A 21764-nucleotide genomic window follows, 5' to 3' on the forward strand; every position below is an offset into this window, starting at 1 on the left:
GATTGGGGGGGGGAGAGGAGGAGGGGTGGTGGGGGGGCGGCGAGGGGGAGGGGTGATGGGGGGGGAGGAGGGGAGGAGAGGGGTGATGGGGGGGGAGAGGTGGGGGGGGAGGAGAGGAGGAGGGGTGGTGGGGGGGAGGAGGGAGGGGGGGGGTGATGGGGGGGAGGAGAGGGGGAGAGGGGTGGGAGAGGGGGGGGGGAGGAGGGGAGGCGCTCTGGCAGAGGGGTCGAACCTAGCGTAGAACGCGTTGAGTTCGTCCGGTAGGGTGGGTGACGTGCTGGGGTTCTGTCGTTTCACCTCTTTGAAGTCTGTGGCAGCATGGAGCCCTCTCCACAGGTGTCTGGGGTTGTTAGTGTCCAGTTTTGACTCCAGCTAACAGATAGAGGCTTTTCTGTCAATATAATGTAAGTGCAGAAAAAAGAAACCATGGAAATTCATTAGGCTGATGAGCCTCTGCATTCACCCGTCTCAAAACATCCATCAGACCTGATGAGTGGTTGTCATCACCTGCTTCTCCAACATGTCGGCTAGCTCCTGTCACGCCATTCAATGGGTTTGTGGTAATTGGTGCTTTTAAAATTAAGTGACCCACCTTACTCAGAAATTGCCAAGAAATGGTCCAAACTATCGGATTGAATGATCATTTTCAACCCAAGGAAACAGTTCCAGCTAACATTTATTTGTTCTGTATATTTTGAATATTTAGCTAACTCTGAGGAGACATTCGATTTGATTGTGCGGAGGGAAACACACACACACACACACACACACACACAGCACAGCAGAAAGGAGAGTCGGCCGGTGGTGAGACGCAAAAAGATACAAGCTTATCACCAGGTGAAAAATAAACCAGCAACTTGTTTGGTGGGGAATGCTGGCCAAACCACTGGCCCAAGTCAATTAGTCTAGCAGAATGGGCCCTCAGATTTTGAGATACCCCTACCCGAGGTAGAACAAATGACAACAATGATTTTTCTCATCTTTAGGGTCTCCCATTAACTCATTGAGTGCCATGGACGTCTTTCGACGTCCAATTAAATAGTGACGTAGAGTGCCACGGACGTCTTTCGACGTCCAATGCGTTTTTTGACGGTGGGACGTCGATCAAAGCCTTCCGCATTTCCTGTACAACTATTGTAGCTATTGGAGGTCTATAACCTATTTTACAGAACCCTTAGGTGGCGACAGTGCTCTCCAGGTTAACAGAAAGGCAGAGAAAAACAGAGAATAAGTCGTTGGGGAAACGGAAATCGCATCGCATCCGTATGCATCGATATGCATGAAGCGTTTTAACGTTAGATGTGCCCGCAGCAGCCAATCTGCTCCCACAATTGAGCTCCTCTATGTCCGCTGCGACAGCCCATTCGCATGATCAGCCGTGGAGTTATTATTCTCAACTGGAAGCATAGGAGCCGGTGACAAGCACACGCGGAAGGCTGTAAAAAAGCTGGATGTCGCGCACCCTTCACAGTGCAGAGCAAATTCAGCAGAGAGCCACCTCCCATACAGGACTCAGGAGGAGTGTGCAGTTGAGGCGGGGCGGGGCGGGCGGGGGGGGGGGGGGGGGGGGGGGGGGGCACACGCAGAGCAGCACACAACACTGACCCAGACAGACCCAGGCAGCAGGACAGGGTTGGCAAACGCAAGCCAGAATATCCGATGCCCACCAGCAGCAAATCAAGAAAGCAAAGAAGCTGCAACCAGCAGCGCACGCAGGGGCCAGCGCTGCTGGTTGCAGCTAAAAATATTATTCTGCCAAACAAAATTCCCTGGCCTTCACTGTTTTATTGAAGGAAATTATTTTTGAGGTGTGACTACATCAGAAAATTAGCTTCAGAGTCAGTGATGTGTTTGAAATGTTTAATTTCACAAAAGGGCCATTATCTCAGCTTCTAGAAAAAAACTGCTCTTTTTTGTTAAATCAAGCTATCTTCTCCGGCTGATAACTAAAGAACGGAAAATGATATCAATAAACCTGTTTTTGCTGATGATAGAAAAGAGTCTCATCGTTCTTTTTGCGTGTTCATTGTTTACATAGTAATATCACACAATATTCTGTGGGCCTCGAGAAATCACTGAAAAAAGCTCTGAAACTCTGGCACTGGGAGCGTCCGTTCTCCAAAAGTGGCTGGCACTCAATGAGTTAATGGAATTGATTGTTGTCAAAAAAAAAAATTGGGGGAAAAGATGTTTTTTTGGCTGTTCTTTAGAACTACCCCAATCCCTGAAAAAGAGCCAAATTAGGCCAGTCCGAATAGGGGAAAGGTGACAAAAAAGCCAATAACTTGAGAATGCTCACTCTTTTCCTCATCAGATTTGCTGAGGTATGAACCAGGTGGCTGCCCTACATCACCAAATAGTCAAAAAATGATTTACCTAAAAAGATAATGAATTATAGTCCTGTAAATATAGCTTTAGTTTAGGCGGAAATTGTACTTTGTGGTGATAGGAACATAGGACATCACTTTTCTCTCATTTATCAGAAAAACTGAAATCCCTGAAAAATATACCATTACTGAATTGTCTAGGGTGCTATTGAACACTGACCAGTAGTTGTATGGAGATATCTGGTACAGTTCTATTGCAAATTAGATTTCTTTAGACATAGGCCTACTACCTCTTCACTGAAACAGTCAAATTATTGTATGTTATTCTGAATGGGGAATAAGTGGCATAAAAGCCTATAACTTGGGAATGCTCACTCTTTTCCTCATCAGATTTGCTGAGGTATGAACCAGGTGGCTGCCCTACATCACCAAATAGTCAGAAAATGATTTACCTAAAAAGATAATGAATTATAGTCCTGTAAACATAATAATAATACATTTTATTTGGTGACACCTTTCAAAACACCCAAGGTCATTGTACAGTGCATAAAAGAGACATGACATTCTAAAATATCATACATAAAAACAAGCATTGCAAACACCAGCATCATTAAAATACGACGAGCGTAGATATAAGAAAAGACAGGAGATACACACGGCAGGCGAATAACAGATTGAGTACTGTATATGATTAAAGGTAGTAGGCCAATTTGAACAGGTGGGTTTTGAGGTGGGATTTGAATGTGGTGATGGAGTCAGACTGTTGGATGTGTGATGGCAACGAGTTCCAGAGTCTGGGTGCAGAGCAGCTGAAGGCCCTAGCACCCATGGTACTGAGGCGAGGGAGGCGGGACAGTCAGGAGGCCAGCTGAGGAAGAGCGTAGGGAGCGGGAAGGGGTGTATTCTTGGAGGAGGTCAGAGAGATGGGTGGGTGCTAGGTTGTGTAGGGCTTTGTAAGTGAGCAGAAGGTTTTTGAAGTCAATCCGGTAGTGAATGGGAAGCCAGTGGAGTTGAATGAGGACAGGGGTGAGGTGGTCAGATTATTTAGTGCGGGTGATGATCCAGGCATTTGGAGTCTGTTGAGCAATTTGGTGGGTAGGCCAGAGAGAAGAGAGCTGCAGTAATCAATCTGGGATGTAACGTGGATCAGGATGAGGACTTTGGTGCTGTGTTGGGACAGGGATGGGCGGAGTCTGGAGATGTTGCGGATGTGGAAGAAAGCAGACCGGGTGATGTTTTTATGTGGGGTGCAAAGGAAAGGGTGCTGTCCAGAATGACGCGGAGGCTCTTGACTTGGGTGGAGAAGGGAACAGGGAAGCTGTCAATGATGATGTTTGGGGCAGTGGTGTTTTGAGCTTTGGAGAGGATGTTTTTGGAGCCGATGAGGAGGGCCTCGGTTTTACTGGCATTTAACTTTAGGAAGTTACTGCTCATCCAGCTCCTGATGTCCTGGAGGCAGGCAGTGAGGGAGGTGGGAGGAAGAGCGGCGGTGGGTTTGGTGGAGATATAGACCTGGGTATCATCGGCGTAGCAGTGAAACTGGACACCATAGTGTCGGAGGATTTTACCCAGGGGGAGGAGGTAGGTGATGAATAGGAGTGGACCCAATACTGACCCCTGGGTCAAATGGCAGAACACCCGGACGAGTGGTTCCCTAGTTGGACCAACTGTCGTCTGTCGGGAGGTAGGATGCAAACCAGGAAAGTGCAACACCAGTGATTCCAATGTTCGCCAGGTGCTCCACAAGTAGTGGGTGGGAGATGGTATCGAAAGCAGTGGAGAGGTCAAGGAGGATGAGGATGGTGAGGAATCCAGAGTCAGCTGCACGGAGGAGGTCATTATTTATTTTTAACAGGGCTGTTTCAGTGCTGTGATTAGGGCGGAAACCATATTGAAATGGTTCGTGGAGGATGTTTGAGTCGAGGTGGGACTGGATTTGGGCGGCAACCACCCTCTCAAGAGTTTTGGAGATGAAGGGGATGTTGGAGTTGGGACGGTATAGTGTTTGAGGTCAGATGGGTACTGTGGCCTATAAGTTAACACATTGAGTGCCAGCCGTTTTTTCAATCCTGTAGGTAAGTTGTGCCAGGTTTTTTTTTTAGGATTCTGGCTCATTTTACAAGAGCCGAGGATTCTTTTCTGTTAAGACTTCGTGAACACCAATCATCTAAAAATAACTAATAGAATGTGTGCTTTCTCTGTCTAAAAGAGTTAGTTTGCAGAGTTAGTAGTTATGTAGATATTAGCCGTTGAGTACAGCATGGTTTTAGCGTCTGAGACAGGAAGCTGAGATAATCGCAGTTTTGTAAAATTCAATCAAACAGTCACCTGCCTGTGATTATGGGTGCCCTTGGGCAAGTCTGTATACTGTATTGTGTGTGTGTGTGTGTGTGTGTGTGTGTGTGTGTGTGTGTGTGTTCGCGCGTTGCTCCGCGGCTCTGAGAGGAAGAGATCTCTGTCCGTTCTTTGCCCCCACAGCGTGTCTGTCTCCCACTCTGTGTGCTCTCTCTCTCTCTCTCTCTCTCTCTCTCTCCTCTCTCTCTCTCTCTCTCTCTCCTCTCTCTCTCTCTCGGGACTAGAGAGAGAGAGAGAGAGAGAGAGAGAGAGAGTGTGTGTGTGTCTCCAAACTCCTCCCTCCGTCTGTGCTGCGGAGGGGGTGGAGGCTCCGCGGCCGCTTTCGGGCAGTCTGACTGTAAAAAAACTGGCTCGTTCGTGTCGGCTGAGAACTTTGAAGAAGCTTTTGCGATTCTGGTCTTATTTATGCGCAAAGGTACTCGAGTGTGTGTGTGTGCGCGCGCGCGCGCGTGTGTGTGTGTGTGTGTGTGTGTGTGTGTGTGTGTGTGTGTGTGTGTGTGAAATCGAAAGAGTTTTCGCCCAGCTATTTCCTTGTAATTAGACTGGCTTTCTGCAGCGGACCCGCCGTGGCTGTGGCTTTCTCTCTGTCTTGGGAGAGAACTGTCGCCACTTAGTGGTCGGTAAAATAGATTATACACATTCTCTTCCTCCAATATTGATATAGAAGACGTAAAAGGGGTTGATTGATGTCCCACCGTCAAAAAAAAAAAATGTTTATGTAAGACGAGATAGCTCGTCTATGGCACTCAACCGTTGGATTATGTAAGACGAGATATCTCGGCTATGGCACTCAACGTGTTAAGAATGCTCACTCTGATGATCATCATATTTGGAGAGGGAAATACCAGGTGGCTGAACTACATCACCAAATAGTCAGAATGTGGGGAACCCAATAAAATAAAGTTGATCTAAATTACAAGCCTCTAAAACATAGAAATACAAGGTGTAAATATTGGAAGTTTTATTGAAACTGGAACATTAATCCAAACTATAAATCAGTAGTATCTCCTGTCTTCACATGATGGAATAATACAAGTATAATAGTAATCATAATACATTTGTTTTATGGTAGCCCCAAATCTCAGTGCTTCATTTCATTTCATGAACAAAAACAGGAGAACAGACTAGAAAACAAAATACTGCTCATTTGACCTGGCATATGGACACTTGTTCCACAGCCAAAGTCCAAATATCCAAATATGAAATACAGTATCAGCCCTTTGTTGAACGTATTATGACCGTACCAGATTATTGTGCCAGTGTTTGGGAGTCTGGGGCACATTCACAAGCTTATACTCTATGGACTGCAATTGTAAGGATTGCAAAAGACTGATGCAAACAAACTGTCTAAATATTGCTCAGTCTGTAGGCAGCCTGTCTATCTGGAGACAATCGTGTTTAATATACTGCATCCTTAGTATCATTGTCCATTTGTCAGATTAAGCTATCACAATGTAAAAAAAAATCCTCTTCTGTGTATCATATTGTAACCTTTTTCCGAAGTATTTGGATGTTTCATTGTTGCTGCGCGTCCATAAGATGTGTTTCAGTGAGAGGTCAAGTATATAGATACTAGAATGTCAAATGTCAGGTTCCTCAGATGTTTGGGGACACATTTTGACATTCTGCACAGCAGGTGCAGAACTCCGTACAGGGGAGGCCAACAGAGAGGCACTGGCACTTTCCACTCTCAACAGTTTGGATCTTTGCAATACAAGTAAGTAATGTCTCTCACTTCTGTAGGTGCTGGGGGTTTCCTAAATAGGACTGGTTTAATGGCTCCATCTCTGACAATCCATCCCTTGCCGATAGGACTCCATAACATTGGTTTGGGCATGTGACTGTGACACCATATCGCTGTCTGATACATTGCTCTTTGCACATGTTGTGCAAATGCATCCTCTGTTGGTGGCAAATTTGCAGAGGCTGCATATGTTGTTGATGCAATTATGAACCTCGGTTCATACAAGTTTGTGCACATCAGTCCATTTTCCTTTTTCTTTTTTCCGTAAAGCAGAAGTGCAAATTCTCTTGCGACTGGCAAAGACTCTTCCAAGCTGGCAGAGTCCAAAATGGGCCAGATCTTTGAGCTCACTGAGATGGGTCTTGAGTTTGGTGAACGCTGTTGTCTTTCCAATTCTGTACAAACTACTTGTTGTGTCACAGCCAGTGAGTGCATGACATGCTGGTAGACAGCAAGAGCAATGTATCAGACACTGATATGGTTTCACAGTCACATGCCCAAACCCCTGTTATGGAGTCCTATCGTCAAGGGATGGATTGCCAGAGATGGAGCCAACCAGTCCTATTTAGGAAACCCCCCAGCACCTACAGAAGTGAGAGACAGTACTCACTTGTATTGCAAAGATCCAAACTGTGGAGAGAGTGGAAAGTGCCAGTGCTTCTCTGTTGGCCTTCCAACATCTTATGCGCAGCAACAATGAAAGATCCAAATACTTCGGAAAAAGCTTACAATATGATACACAGAAGAGGAAAGAATGTAACATTGTGATAGCTTAATCTGACAAATGGACAATGATACTAAGGATGCAGTATATTAAACATGATCGTCTCCAGATAGACAGGCTGCCTCCAGACTGAACAATATTTAGACAGTTTTGTTTGCATCAGTATTTTGCAATCCTTACAATTGCAGTCCATGGAGTATAAGGTTGTGAATGTGCCCCAGACTCCCAAACACTGGCACTATAATCTGGTAGGGTCATAATACGTTCAACAAAGGCCTGATACTGTATTTCATATTTGGATATTTGGACTTTGGCTGTGAAAAAAGTGTCCATATACCTGGACAAATAAGCAGCCACTTTTTATTTCTCTGTTCTGTTTTATTTTTGCCCTGGTTATTTTGTTTTCTAGTCCGTTTTTCTAGTCTGTTTTTGTGATTGTGTATTATGTATTATGATTACTATTATACTTGGATTAATGTTCCAGTTTCAATCAAACTTCCAATATTTACAGCTTGTTATTTCTGTTTTATGGTAATGGTAAATGGCTTGCATTTATATAGCGCTTTTATTTAAAGCGCTTTACAATCAGTAGGTACATTCACCTATTCATGCACCGATGGCGGCTCAGTATCTTGACCAAGGACACTTCGACATGCAGACTGGAGGAGGTGGGAATTGAACCACCGACCTCTTTGATCCAAAACGATTAGTGGACGACCCGCTCTACCTCCTGAGCTACAGCCGCTCCAGGCGGTTTGTAATTTAGATAATCTTTATTTTATTGGGTTATTCACATTCTGACTATTTGGTGATGTAGTTCAGCCACCTGGTATTTCCCTCTCCAAATATGATGACCATCAGAGTGAGCATTCTTAACTTATAGACTATTATGCCAGTGACCTAATTTGACTGTTTCAGAGAAGAGGTAGTAGGCCTATGTCTAAAGAAATCTCATTTGCAATACAACTGAGTGAGCATTCCCAAGTTATAGGCTTTTATGCCACTTATTCCCCATTCAGAATAACATACAATCATTTGACTGTTTCAGTGAAGAGGTAGTAGGCCTATGTCTAAAGAAATCTCATTTGCAATAGAACTGTACCAGATATCTCCATACAACTACTGGTCAGTGTTCAATAGCACCCTAGACAATTCAGTAATGGTATATTTTTCAGGGATTTCAGTTTTTCTGATAAATGAGAGAAAAGTGATGGAGTCCTATGTTCCTATCACCACAAAGTACAATTTCCGCCTAAACTAAAGCTATATTTACAGGACTATAATTCATTATCTTTTTAGGTAAATCATTTTCTGACTATTTGGTGATGTAGGGCAGCTACCTGGTTCATACCTCAGCAAATCTGATGAGGAAAAGAGTGAGCATTCTCAAGTTATTGGCTTTTTTGTCACCTTTCCCCTATTCGGACTGGCCTAATTTGGCTCTTTTTCAGGGATTGGGGTAGTTCTAAAGAACAGCCAAAAAAACATCTTTTCCCCCAATTTTTTTTTTGACAACAATCAATTTCATTAATGGGAGACCCTAAAGATAAGAAAAATCATTGTTGTCATTTGTTCTACCTCGGGTAGGGGTATCTCAAAAACTAAAGCCTTTTTTGAGGACTTGCTGCTAGACTAAATGCCTTCATGGCGATGGCAAATCTGACAACTTTGGGCAATAATCTTCCATTCTATCCTGTAAAACCCTTTGTGCCACTGCTCCATAAATGAAATGAATATGTGTACATGCATGATGGGTTATTTCAGCTTGAGGGAAAGAGATATCAGATGGAAGAGAGGGGGAGAGGCAGCTTTTGACCTTTCCCTCCCTCAAGCTGAACCAATCATCCATGTAAAAATATTTCCTCCTTCCCTATTTCCTTCCTATATGGAAGTAAGGAGTAAGTGGGAAGAGGTGAGAGAGCTATACTGTAGCCTACATGAAGGAAGCGAGAAGGGAAGGAGGGAAGTAAAGAGGACAGGAAGTTTAGAAGTTAGCGAATGGTAGCATGCTACCTTTGGGATGTAGGGAAAGAGACAAAAAAACAAAAGAAACCTTTGATAATGTAGTGGAGAAAGGGATGAGAGAGGAAGAGAGGAGAGAGGGATGAGAAAGACGAGGGGAAGCAGGCGTATATTAACACCAAGCTGATGGGCAGGAGTATTTCCTCTGCCTTGATGCATTCTCGTGAGATGAGGTAAGGAGAAAAGCCGATTTGTGTTTCATGTTCCCTCGTTTAGCACAGAAGGTGTGGAGAGATTGGTGGATATGGAGCCAGGGAGAGGAAGGCTGAGAGGGGAGGAGAGAGAGAGAGATGGAGGGAGAGGGAAGGAGAGAGAGAGAGAGATGGAGGTAGAGGGAAGGAGAGAGAGAGAGAGGAAGGCTGAGAGGGGAGGAGAGAGAGAGATGGAGGTAGAGGGAAGGAGAGAGAGAGAGGAAGGCTGAGAGGGGAGGAGAGAGAGAGAGATGGAGGTAGAGGGAAGGAGAGAGAGAGGAAGGCTGAGAGGGGAGGAGAGAGAGATGGAGGTAGAGGGAAGGAGAGAGGAGGTGGATGCAGGGGGATTGAGGGGAGCCTTGGAGGAGGGAGCTGGAGAGATGGATTGAGAGAGGAACAGAGAAGTGGAGAGATGCATGCATTGAGGAAGTGACTGACAACGTATTCTCATGAAACTCTTCGTACAATCTATCTATATATTATGGATATAAATTAATTATTTATTATTATAAATATAAATTTGGCAATGTGGACTCTGTTTGTCTGTCTGTCTGTCTGTTTGTTTCAAGAATTTTGTCCAGCCACAGCTATGCCGTTTTACGTGCGATTGGGCTGAAACTTTCAGGAAGTGTAAAGAGCACCCGTGCGGGTGAATTGACAGAGCCAGATTTTTTTTAATTAGGGCAGATTAATTGCCATAATAGCCCTAAGGCTGATTGCCCTAAGGATGAGGTCAATAGTTCAGTGATGATGTCACTGATGATGTCATCAGTATCATCAGTGATGTCCTACATAGGTATTGTGACATCATTGTGACATCACTGATGATGTCATCAGTCATCAGTGACACACACACACACACGCACACGAGAGAGAGAGAGACTGAGGGAGCGGGAGAGAGAGTGGGAGACACTGAGGGAGAGAGAGGGAGACATTTTGCGTGCGCCAATAGGGCAGGCGAGGCCATGCAGCAGCTGAGCTGCGTATGTGAGCTGCAGGGCGGGCGAGGCCACGCAGTGGGGAGACTGGGAATCTTGCCCGCGTAGCCATTTGAAAACATTGAACCAACCCAACGGTTGATTGTTACAGTTATGTTTCGGCAAATCAAACAGCTTGGTCAGGGTTTGGTTAAGAAAAACGTTACGCTGGATTCGATTCCCGGCATCCAATAAAAATGTATACGTCAGTCCGCCACCCCACTGTTAAGTATATCACCCCCAGCTGGTTGTTGAAATTGTAGCGCATCACTTTTTGTAGGTGTAAGTATACGAACAGTGAATGAGAACAGCCTGATGACATAAAGAGACAGACAGACAGACAGACAGACAGACAGAGAAACAGACAGACAGACAGACAGACAGACAGACAGACAGAGAAACAGAGAGGGAGAGAATGAGAATGAGAGGAAAAGATCACTGCTGCCTGCTAACTCCCTGTTGCTATGGAGGCTACATGCAGATTGGCTCCTGGCTGTGCCTGTCTCCTCTTCAGATCGCTTTCATCAATTGAGTAAAGTTCAGCTTTTAGAGAAGGGCACATGATGTGGATTAGAGTTTACCCTGACTGTTTGACTGCACTGCCCCCTCTGACACCAAGGAATAGTGCAAGCAGCCTTCTCTTTCCTGCTGTTAACAAAAATACACAAAACCCCAAACCAGTGACATGACCATGCATGCGTGTATTTAGTGTTCATAAATACACACATGTAAGCTTCAGTGAGGCAAAATCCGTCATAACTTTCAAAAAGTCTCATATATAAACATATTTATTTTCTCTGGCCTTTTGCTAATTTTTAAATTGTTATACTCTTACTATATATTTTATTTGTGTATTGTCGTGTTGTTTTAGTGTTCTGTCTCCTCTTGTGTTTTCTATGCTTTTAATTTTGTGAAGCACTTTGTAACTCTATGTTTTGAAAGGTGCTACATAAATAATAATACTTACATTTATTTTTATATTGTCAATATCATCCATGATAAACATTAAACAAAAAACATGATTTGGTGGTGGAAGACAGCCTAAAAAAGGCAACTTTTAAATGAATTGCACCCATTTAAAAGTTGCCTTTTTGGGGGACATCATAATATGTACGCAGAATTTACCTGACGATCCTACTTTTTTATATATATTTGAAGACTATTTGGAGATGAACAGAAGAAGAAAGAGAGTAAGAATGCGATGGGGCTACAGGTTTCAAGTCAAGTTAGAGTTGGGCGATATGGAATGCATGTCCTTCAGTGCAGTTATATAAGCGCGCCCGTGTGTGTGCGTGCGTGTCTACGTGTATGTGTGTGTGTGTGTGTGTGTGTGTGCGTATATGTGTGTGTGTGTGTGTGTGTGTGTGTGTGTGTGTGTGTGACTGCGTGTGTGTGTGTGCGTATATGTGTGTGTGTGTGTGTGTGTGTGACTGCGTGTGTGTGTGTGTGTGTGTGTGTGTGTGTGAGCAGGAAGATTAAAGTGGTAGGGATAATGGGTACTGTTGGAGCTGTACCGTTTCCCACAGAAATGGACCCCATTTATAACTGGTAACAATGAGAGATGGAGACCTCTATTTCTCTATCGATTCTGTCTCCCTCTCTATATCTCTATGTCTCTCACTCATTCTCTCTCTCTCTTCCTCTCTTTCACCCATTCTCTACCTTGATCCCTCATTACCTCTGGTTGCTGTGAAAAGAGGGGGATCTCTACCTCGACATCCCTCTTCAGTTCAATTCAAATTCTCTCTCTCTCTCTCTCTCTCTCTCTCTGTAACTTTCTGTCTGTCTTGATTTGGTCTCTCTGTCTCTAGTTCTCTCCCTCTCCCACTTGCTCTATCTCTCTCACACTCTTTTTCTTTTCATTTTTCTCAGTTGCTTTTCATTTTCCCCTTCGCCCGTTCTCTCTCTCTCTCTTTCTGAGGCCCAAGGGGATTATTATTCTTAACGTATATCCTCCTAACATATAGCAGCATCCCACCATACCTACGACTAACAGCCTACCAGTGGAATTCCCATAATGCAATGCGTTATTCTTCAGATGTACATTGTAATTGGATTTCTATTTTGTTCCTTTATATTTTATTCAGCACATTGATATGATTGCATTGCTACATAAAAGAAAGAAGGCGAGTAAGACAAAAAGGCAGAAGGATAAAAGGTTTGTGTTAAGCTTTATTGGAGGCGAGAACACCGACTCTTAGTCATGTAAACTTACCATGCATGCATGTGCACACTCCAGCACACCACACACCTCAACACACACAGACACAGACACACACACATGCGCACACACACACAAGCCTGCGTCTGGGTGTGAGTGTTCAATATAAATCTTGTTGAAATGATTTCAGTGAGTGTACAGTATCAGTACTTTTTGGGTCTGAGTTTTAATATTAAACTTGGTGAAATGATTTCAGTGACTGTATCAGTATTTTTACCATAGTTTAACAATACCGCAATCCTGATAACCGTGATAATGTTGGTCACTATACAATCGTGATTTGAAATTGTCATACCGATTCATTTCTATTCAGTATCATCTTTTACAGTAAATCGCTTTATAAAACCAACTTTTATAGACTCCCTTTAATGTAATTATCATTCACCTTGGCCACTTTTAATCTTTCATTCAATCTGTTTTTTCTTATGTTGTTTAATCAAATATTATTTATTTATGGATTCCTTCATTTTTTTAACCTGTCTTCTCTTGAATGTGTTGCCTACTTCTGTCTCCATTATTTACATTATGTTACTATTCAGAATTATATGCCTTTCTGTATGAGGCACTTTTGCCTCGGGCTGCTTTTAGATTATTGCTGTAAATAAAGAGTATTATCATTATTATTTGCCATTGTGAAGCATATAGAATGTATCCTGACTCTTTTTTGAAGTTGCTAAAAGGAACTGAAAACTATTTTGTCACTTTTCTTGACATGTAGCATCATCTCTTTCAATGAGGGGGGGGGGGTAATTTATTTCTGAGGGGGTCAGTGTCCCTGGTTCAGTGTTGTGTATGTTTCTTTTCCAAGAAATGCATCTATTTCATTGCTTCTCAGTAGGATACTTCTTTCTGTATCATGTCAAACAAACAGGAAGACTTTCTCATTATTTTTCTCAATTCTTTTCTGCTCAGGGGTCGAGCACTGTTCAATACAAATAGAGACACTTGAATGCAAATCAACATGTTCCAAATGAACAGTTTGACCCTCTCTCTAACTTCTTCCGTCTTTGTTGCAGGAAGTGCTGGTACTCCGGTGGTTTTCAATGAGAATGGAGATGCTCCTGGAAGATATGATATCTTCCAGTACCAGATCACCAACAAAACTATTGCCGAGTACAGAGTGATCGGCTCCTGGACCAACAAACTACACCTGAAAGTGAGTTTCACACACGCAAACATGCATGCACGCAAACACACGCACGCACGCACACACACACACACACACACACACACACACACACTCACACACACACACACACACACACACACACACACACACACACACACATGCACATGCTTGTGCACACATACATATGGGCACGTCTCGTAGCAGCAATATTAATGAATTCAACATAAATCTGAGAGAGGATGACCCTATTTAATTCAGATCATTATCAAATTCAATTAATCTAAAGGGTTTTTGACGAACAAGTACAATCAGCAAGTGCAGTGCACACAAGGAAATCAAACAAAACAACCAAGAGAATGAAATCAGACCAATGAAAAAATCCAATTGAAAGTGATCAGAGGAATCAAAGCATTGTGACAAGTACTGACAGCAATTATGAATTAATGATGAGACAGTGATTCACTAACATGGTTCTAATGAGAGAGCCTGGCTGTAAAGGCTTCAACTCTAAGGCTGACTTTGCACAGGGAAACTTTCACGCAACTTTAGCTGTGTGAAACTTAGGTGAAACCAAGTTGCAAATTAATTGCATGCTGTAAATCCTTCTGCAACGCACTTGAAACTTCTCTGAAACTCACCTGCAACAATTCTCAACTTTGTGAAACTAGTTGTAAATATCTGCCATCTGGTAAGCCTTGCTTGTTCTACTACAACAATGTATTGTTAGTAACGTTACTGATAGAAGTGCTAACGTTACTTTAACCTGGTGGTTATAGCACAGCTGGTAAGCTAGCAGCAGGTGTTATCATCTGTTTCTCCTCATAAAAAGCGCTCCATACCAGGAAGACGCTGACAGGCGCTATGTCGACACACACCCCGATGAGGTATTTTATTAGCAATGTTATTTATTCAATTTGTGCTTGTTGATGTTTATACAGTTTATTTTTTATATTATCTGTTGAGATACACAATGGAAACAAGGCTTTGACTTTATTGTGTTATCCTTGATGTTTTTTAAGATGCATGTCTTGAATGTATGTTTATTACCGGTAAGTCTCAAATCAACTAAACCTAATTAGCTTATTCTTACCCTAACCTTAACAAATCTCTTTCCTCATGCCTAAACCTAACCAACCCAACCAATGAGGCGGAGTAGGGCAGGTCTTCCAAGAAATGTAGTGGGATCCATAATAACAAGCTTCCTACACACCTACTTCTGCCCCTTGCCTTGATCACACCCATCTTTGAACTCAACCTTCATTGTCATCTCAACTAACCCCTATCAAGTTTTGTGACTGCATCTTGTGACACGCGTACAAAATCTGTCCACAGACAGACATAAACAGCTGGCAAAATACTCAAAATAGCTACTGTGGTAGTTCCTGCTACAATAGGTGTCTCCAGGACCACATTTTGCCATGATGACACACACATACACACCCACACACCCACACACCCACACGCACACGCACACGCACACACACACACACACACACACACACACACACACACACACACACACACACACACACACGGGTGAAAACAATACCAGCCACACGCTGTCACGGAAGTGATCTCCTTTTGTGTGTCTGTATGCCGTGTGTTAAAATGAGCCTTCTACAACAGCATGAGTGAATACTGGATTCTGATTGGCTAGCAACAGTGGTAAATAGGCCAACAATCTACAGTTCGGCTCCAACCGCAGTATCACTCCGCTCCCTGATGCTGACTCTGCTCCCTGTGCTGACTCCGCCCACTGTTAGCCTGTCAGTCGACAAATCTCTAACAAGGAAATGGCCGATCTCTAACAAGGAAATGTCCGATTTCGTAGTAACGTTTGATTTACTGGGTGGATTGAGTTTTGAGCAGTGGTTAGATGAAGATGAAGGTGAAGTGAACAAAGAACGACATGGTGAAATTGGGGAGAGAGAACTGGCTGAGCTTGAGTTGTCACGAGTTCGGACTAGCGGGAGGTCGGACTAGCGCCCGGACCCCGAACCTGGGACTGTCAAACAAACAAACGCCCTCTGCCGTCACCAGATATCAACACACCACCACCAAAACGGGCTGCTTTAGATAACTGTTTAAATAACTGTACTTTTACAGGCAATGTATCAATAACTGTGAATCCCGTTAAGGAATAGGTTAGTTGTTTTTTGGCTCAAAGGCAACTAAATGTTTAGTGCAATCATTGATCTTGTGTATGGAACTATATTCTGTGGTGGAAGGATAAATGTATTCTGAAACCAGTAATGATTGTAAATAAATGAATTGGATGTTACAATTGTGTATTTTTTATATTATTTGGTAGCTGTTGTAGAAAACAAATTTACCACTCGAGGTCGGGGGTTGTGGCCCCATTTACCACTGGTACAGGGTTTATAGCACTCGGCTTTGCCTCGTGTCACAACCCTGTACCAGTGGTAAATGTGGCCACAACCCCCTTCCTCTCGTGGTAAATTTGTTAAATAGGGCAGGCTACATTAAACTGAGACCACTGACACTTTTAAAGCAACTGACAGTAGCAGGCTGGTAGCAGGGCACTGCCAAGGTGGCCTTAGGGATCTGAGGGCATCACGGCCAAAGGGAGGGGCAACGGAGGCCATAGCCTCCATAGCCTCCATGGCCTCCATGTAATTCCCACCCTGCTTGTCATTCAAGCAAAAACAGAAACAAAAATCCAAGCTCCTTTCAAGTACCGTAGGCAGAAATAATGTGTACATAATTTGTTGTAAGTTTGACTCCCACTCCAACAATATGGTCCTTCCCTCACGGAGTTGTGGGTTATAAAGCAACATTTCCTTTACTATCATTTATTGTGTAGGTGTATTTGGACTTCAGTGGATCATTGCAGCTTCTGAAGCATTATGCATGCCTAGGCAGGATGGAGTCGTTTTGAGCGGCCGTCTTCTATGGAATATCCCAACTTATTGGACTGGATTTGTTTGAATTATTGCTCTTGTTCACAAGCACATTTCATCTGAAATTGCGGATTTCACGAGCAAAGACGCGGAAGTCTTTGTTTTCAATTCAGAGTGATAGATATTGTGCAGACTGCAGACACACACGCGTGCCACAGCCGCACGACATCACACATACACACACTCACATGAAAGACTCCCTAACTTCAGCACATCACATACAGACACATTAAATCACACAAACACAATTCCACACACAAGCAAAACACATTATCTCTCTCTGTCACACACACACACACACACACACACACACACACACACACACACACACACACACACACACTCCTCAGGCGCTGTGGAGTGCTTGGTGTTATAAATCCAGCCAGGACTTCATTAGAAAGAGCAGATGACAGATGAGGAGACTAATAGACACGTAATGCCCACAGCCTGATGGACGGCCCGGCCGGGTGATTGACTCAGAGAGAGACTGCAGCAACACACTTCAGACACACACACAGGAGTGTGCATGGTGACAGATCACACACAGGAGTGTGCATGGTGACAGAACACACACAGGAGTGTGCATGGTGACAGAACACACACAGGAGTGTGAATGGTGACAGATCACACACAGGAGTGTGCATGGTGACAGAACACACACAGGAGTGTGCATGGTGACAGATCACACACAGGAGTGTGCATGGTGACAGAACACACACAGGAGTGTGCATGGTGACAGATCACACACAGGAGTGTGCATGGTGACAGAACACACACAGGAGTGTGCATGGTGACAGAACACACACAGGAGTGTGCATGGTGACAGAACACACACAGGAGTGTGCATGGTGACAGAACACACACAGGAGTGTGCATGGTGACAGAACACACACAGGAGTGTGCATGGTGACAGATCACAAATGAACACATAGATCTGCTTTGTTCAACAATCCCTTTTGGGGTTGGAGGCTCAGACAGAGTGAAGGCAAGACTTTAATAATACGACTTTGACTCTTAACTCATTGAGTGCCAATGACGTCAATCAGCGTCAAAGTAAATAGTAACGTTCAGTGCCAATGACGTCGATCGGTGTCAAATGCGTTTTTTGACGGTGGGACGTGGATCAAAGCCTCAGGCATCTCCTGTACAAATATTGTAGCTATTGAAGGTGTATAACCTATTTTACGGACTCATTAGGTGGCGACAGTGCTCTCCAGATTAGAGAAAGGTCAGGAAAACAGCAGGAAAAAGCCCCGTGATGAAAGAGAAACCGCTCATGCTGCAGCCAGAGCCATATAGATTGCTCTGGCTGGAGCTGACGTTGGCTGCGAACAGCAGTCAATCCGCACCCCCAACTGAGCCCCTCTGTCTCTGTCTAGTTTCTCCACACGATTAGCCGCCAGAAAAGCAGCACCCGACGCCGAAGGGCCAAACCATTCTCAGCAGTCCGGTTTGGCTTTTCCGTGTCGCGCTGGGAGCCGGCGCACAAAAACGGAGCGCTCCGAAAATAGACCTGGGTGCGTGAGGCTGTGTGGGGAGGAGTTTGCAGCTGAGGGGGGAGAGGGGGGTGGGGCACGCAGGGCACCACACAACTACACCACGTCACTACATCAGAAAATATTAGCTTCAAAGTCAGTGAATGTGTTGAAATGCTTCATTTCACAAAAGGCTGAATATCTCAGCTTCTAATTTGAAACGTATGTTTTTGCTGAAAACAACCTATCTTCTCCGGCTCATAACTAAAGAACGGAAAATGGTATCAATAAACTTTTTTTTGCTGATGATGATGAGTCTCCTCGTTCTTTGTGCGTGTTCGGTGTTTACATAGTAATATCACACAATATTCTGTGGGCCTCGAGATATCACTGAAAATGCTCTGAAACTCTGGCACTGGGAGCGTCCGTTCTCCAAAAGTGGCTGGCACTCAATGAGTTAATGTGCGGCGTGTCATTGAAGTCTTTGGTCATTAAGAAGCTGACACTTTTATTCTGTGTGGTAGCGATGTTAAATTATGAACTTCAGTTAATGATCACTTTCTTCCCCCAAAGTTGATTGATTGTGTTTTAGAAATGACCTCATCAATTATTCATTAAATTGATGCAGTTGTTAAGTCCAGGGTTCACATTCAACACTGTCTTCTCATTCTCATTGGCTATAATGGAAACATATTGATACTTGTCACATGGGAACCCGACAGTAGAAGGCCTGCGACCCATTTTGGGTCTTTACTGAGAAAAGAAATCAATGTCCTGAAGCCCAAACGCTCCAAGGACATTAAGTTTGAAAAATCAATTCTGAAAAATCTGTTGCATTGCCAACAATCCTGATCCTGTTTGAATGTTTGCCAATACCAAGGGGGGCAGGCTCTGTGCACCAAGCCTATTACAAACCAAGTCATGGGATGTTGAGTTTCTGGGTTGTTTTGACTTAGGATTGAAAGATTGTTTGTTCCCTCCACTCGTACCATAAGAGCATTATGCATTGAGGGATTACACTTATTGAAAGCTGTAAGTAAAAGTGAAGTCGACAATTGTTGTTGTTTTTGTTCTTGAAATAAATCTGCCGTGCTGGGAGGAGCTGAGCATTTCAATCAGCTTTCTTTACTGACAGGCTTGTAATGCAAACACACACGCACACACACACGCACACACACACACACACACACACACACACACACACACACACACACACACACACACACACACACACACACACACACACACACACACATGCGCGTGGTCTCAGTGTTTGTTATAATTAAAGCAAAATCCAATTGGAGCTACTTTTTGTCAATTAATTAAAAGGAAGAAAGGTTCATGACCATGCCGAAATTGTTTTGGAGAGTGCATAATTCATGGTTATTTGTTAGCAAAACAAGGTGTGTTTATGTGTAAAGATTCTGCAAGGACTGATCTGTAAGGCTATGACTAAATAAGATAAAAATGTTGAGTAAATAACAAAAAAAACACCACCTAACCAAAACACTGAGAAAGTTTCAAACAATACTAAATTGTGCAAGCACGCATGCACGTACACACAAACAAGCACACACGTGCACACACACACACACACACACACACACACACACACACACACACACACACACACACACACACACACACACACACACACCACACACACACGCACACTGTAAACTTTTTCCATCATTAGGGAAGGCAATTGTTTTTTCCCCCTGACAAAATTATTTGCAGTGCTAAGAAGTTGTAAACAGCAACCCAATATTGGTCTCTAAATGAGGAAAGTGTGTGTGTGTGTGTGTGTGTGTGTGTGTGTTTCTATGTGAGTGAGTGTGTATGTGTATGAGTCCCTGGTGCGTTTCCCTGCTAACTGGATTGTGTGTGACTGTGTGTGTGTGTGTGTGTGTGTGTGTGTGTGTGTGTGTGTGTGTGTGTGTGTGTGTGTGAGTGTGTGTGTGTCTGCTACGTTGTGCTCCCATTTAAAACAGAGATGCTCCATTTTACTCAGCACCCAAGGCAAGGGATGAACCTCAGGGACTCAGCATAATGACACATTATTACATAGACACATTAAGACAAATTAAAATCCACACACACAGACACGCACACATGCACGCATGCATGCATGCGTGCGCGCACACACAATTGCATACAGGAAACAAGGAAACAAAATGTGCACAAAACATATGCGTACGTACAAACACACATGCACACACACATACACACACACACACACACACACACACACACACACACACACACACACACACAGGCATGTACAGAAGGAAATACAGATGGCCTATTTGTGCGAGATCTGATTATGTTCTGATTGCTGCTTCCAGATTAGCTGGTGTTGGGTTTGTGCCTGGCAGCATTGAGGGAAACGTTCAGAGGAGCTGCTTGTGCTAATTGCTCTCCAAGTTGCCCTGCAGACAGAGTTTCTGCAGGTACTGAGGAAGCCCAGTGTCAGAGGACCGTTAATACCCAGTAATATGAACTGCAGCAGATGTCTGCTCCACAATATCCCTGTTTAGAAGATCTGAATTTATATTTTGCCATGTCAACAAAGTTGTTTAGAGTTGAAAAATAACACAGACCCCAGCACACGAGGGTTGCAGGATCGATCCCCCGACTTACCTCTGGCTTGGTCGGGCATCCTGGTCACAGGACTAGAGCCTCCTCTGGTCAGTGTGATTGACAGACTTTTGATTGACAGCCACCATTACAAATCCTTGAGCGATGTGACCGTGACAATATGTTCTCTCTTCATCTCTCCTCTTCCCCTCCCCTCCCCTCCCTTCCCCTCCCCTCCCCTCCCCTCCCCTCTGCTCTGCTCTGCTCTGCTCTCCTCTCCTCTCCTCTCCTCCAGGTTGAGGCCATGCGTTGGAGGACAGGTGACCCATCTCTCCCGCCCTCAGTGTGCAGCATCCCATGCCGGAAGGGCGAAAGGAAGAAAGTCGTCAAGGGTGTGCCGTGTTGCTGGCACTGCGAGCGCTGTGAGGGATACCACTATCAGGTACAGCTCTTTTACTTTCAAATCTTAACTTTAAAGGAGAACTTACCTCCAAAACACTTTTTTTCAGCTTTTAACCAATATATATGACTTTGGGGGTGATGTGTGAAGAATGCTGGTCAAAACTTCCACATTTGTGACCAAACTGTTGCCATTTTACCATTTGTATCATTTTTCAGCAGCATACCTGGCATAAGCGCCCTTTAAGGGTGGAACACTGCTTTTTTTTTTGCCCTCAAATGAATGGGAGATTTGGTACAACCTGACGTCAGGTTGTCCCCAAAGACTATGGGATTTCAAGATAGTTACTCCCCTACTCCCCCTGTACCCTTTCGGCTCCTCACAACTCCAAGCCTATTCCCATGATGTCACTTGACCAGTTAATCACCTGTAAATTGATTACAATCGCCTGTTATTTTCCTACCAACTCCTATGTAACACAATACTATCAATAAACGCCACTATAATCATAAAAGGAACGACATGGCCATCATATCATCAATCATAAGCACTTTCTCCCGGCCAGTCAAGCGGGAGAGTCAGTCTGCTCTCATGCACATGCACGGAGCCCCAAGCTCCGGGGGCGCGCGCAGCAGCACGCAGCAGTGCTCTGAGCCTCTCAGTCATGGCCGAGGCGGGGGCTTTTGCATGGGAACAGTCTG

General features: G+C 44.1%; 1 protein-coding gene across 2 annotated transcripts in view; it reads left to right on the forward strand.

Moving 5' to 3' along the window:
- The window catches only part of grm8a (glutamate receptor, metabotropic 8a), a gene marked incomplete at both ends in the record, with an annotated part of 1167224 nt that overhangs the window by 1085193 nt on the left and 60267 nt on the right, over positions 1-21764 (forward strand). For both annotated transcript variants that reach the window (XM_083656991.1, XM_083656990.1), the window contains 2 exons: positions 13578-13717; positions 20959-21105. In XM_083656991.1, coding sequence (XP_083513117.1) covers positions 13578-13717; positions 20959-21105 — 287 coding nt within the window. The remainder of the gene's footprint in view (positions 1-13577; positions 13718-20958; positions 21106-21764) is intronic.

This window comes from Poromitra crassiceps, assembly GCF_964638095.1.
Source record: "Poromitra crassiceps genome assembly, chromosome: 2".
Taxonomy (NCBI): Eukaryota; Metazoa; Chordata; class Actinopteri; order Beryciformes; family Melamphaidae; genus Poromitra; species Poromitra crassiceps.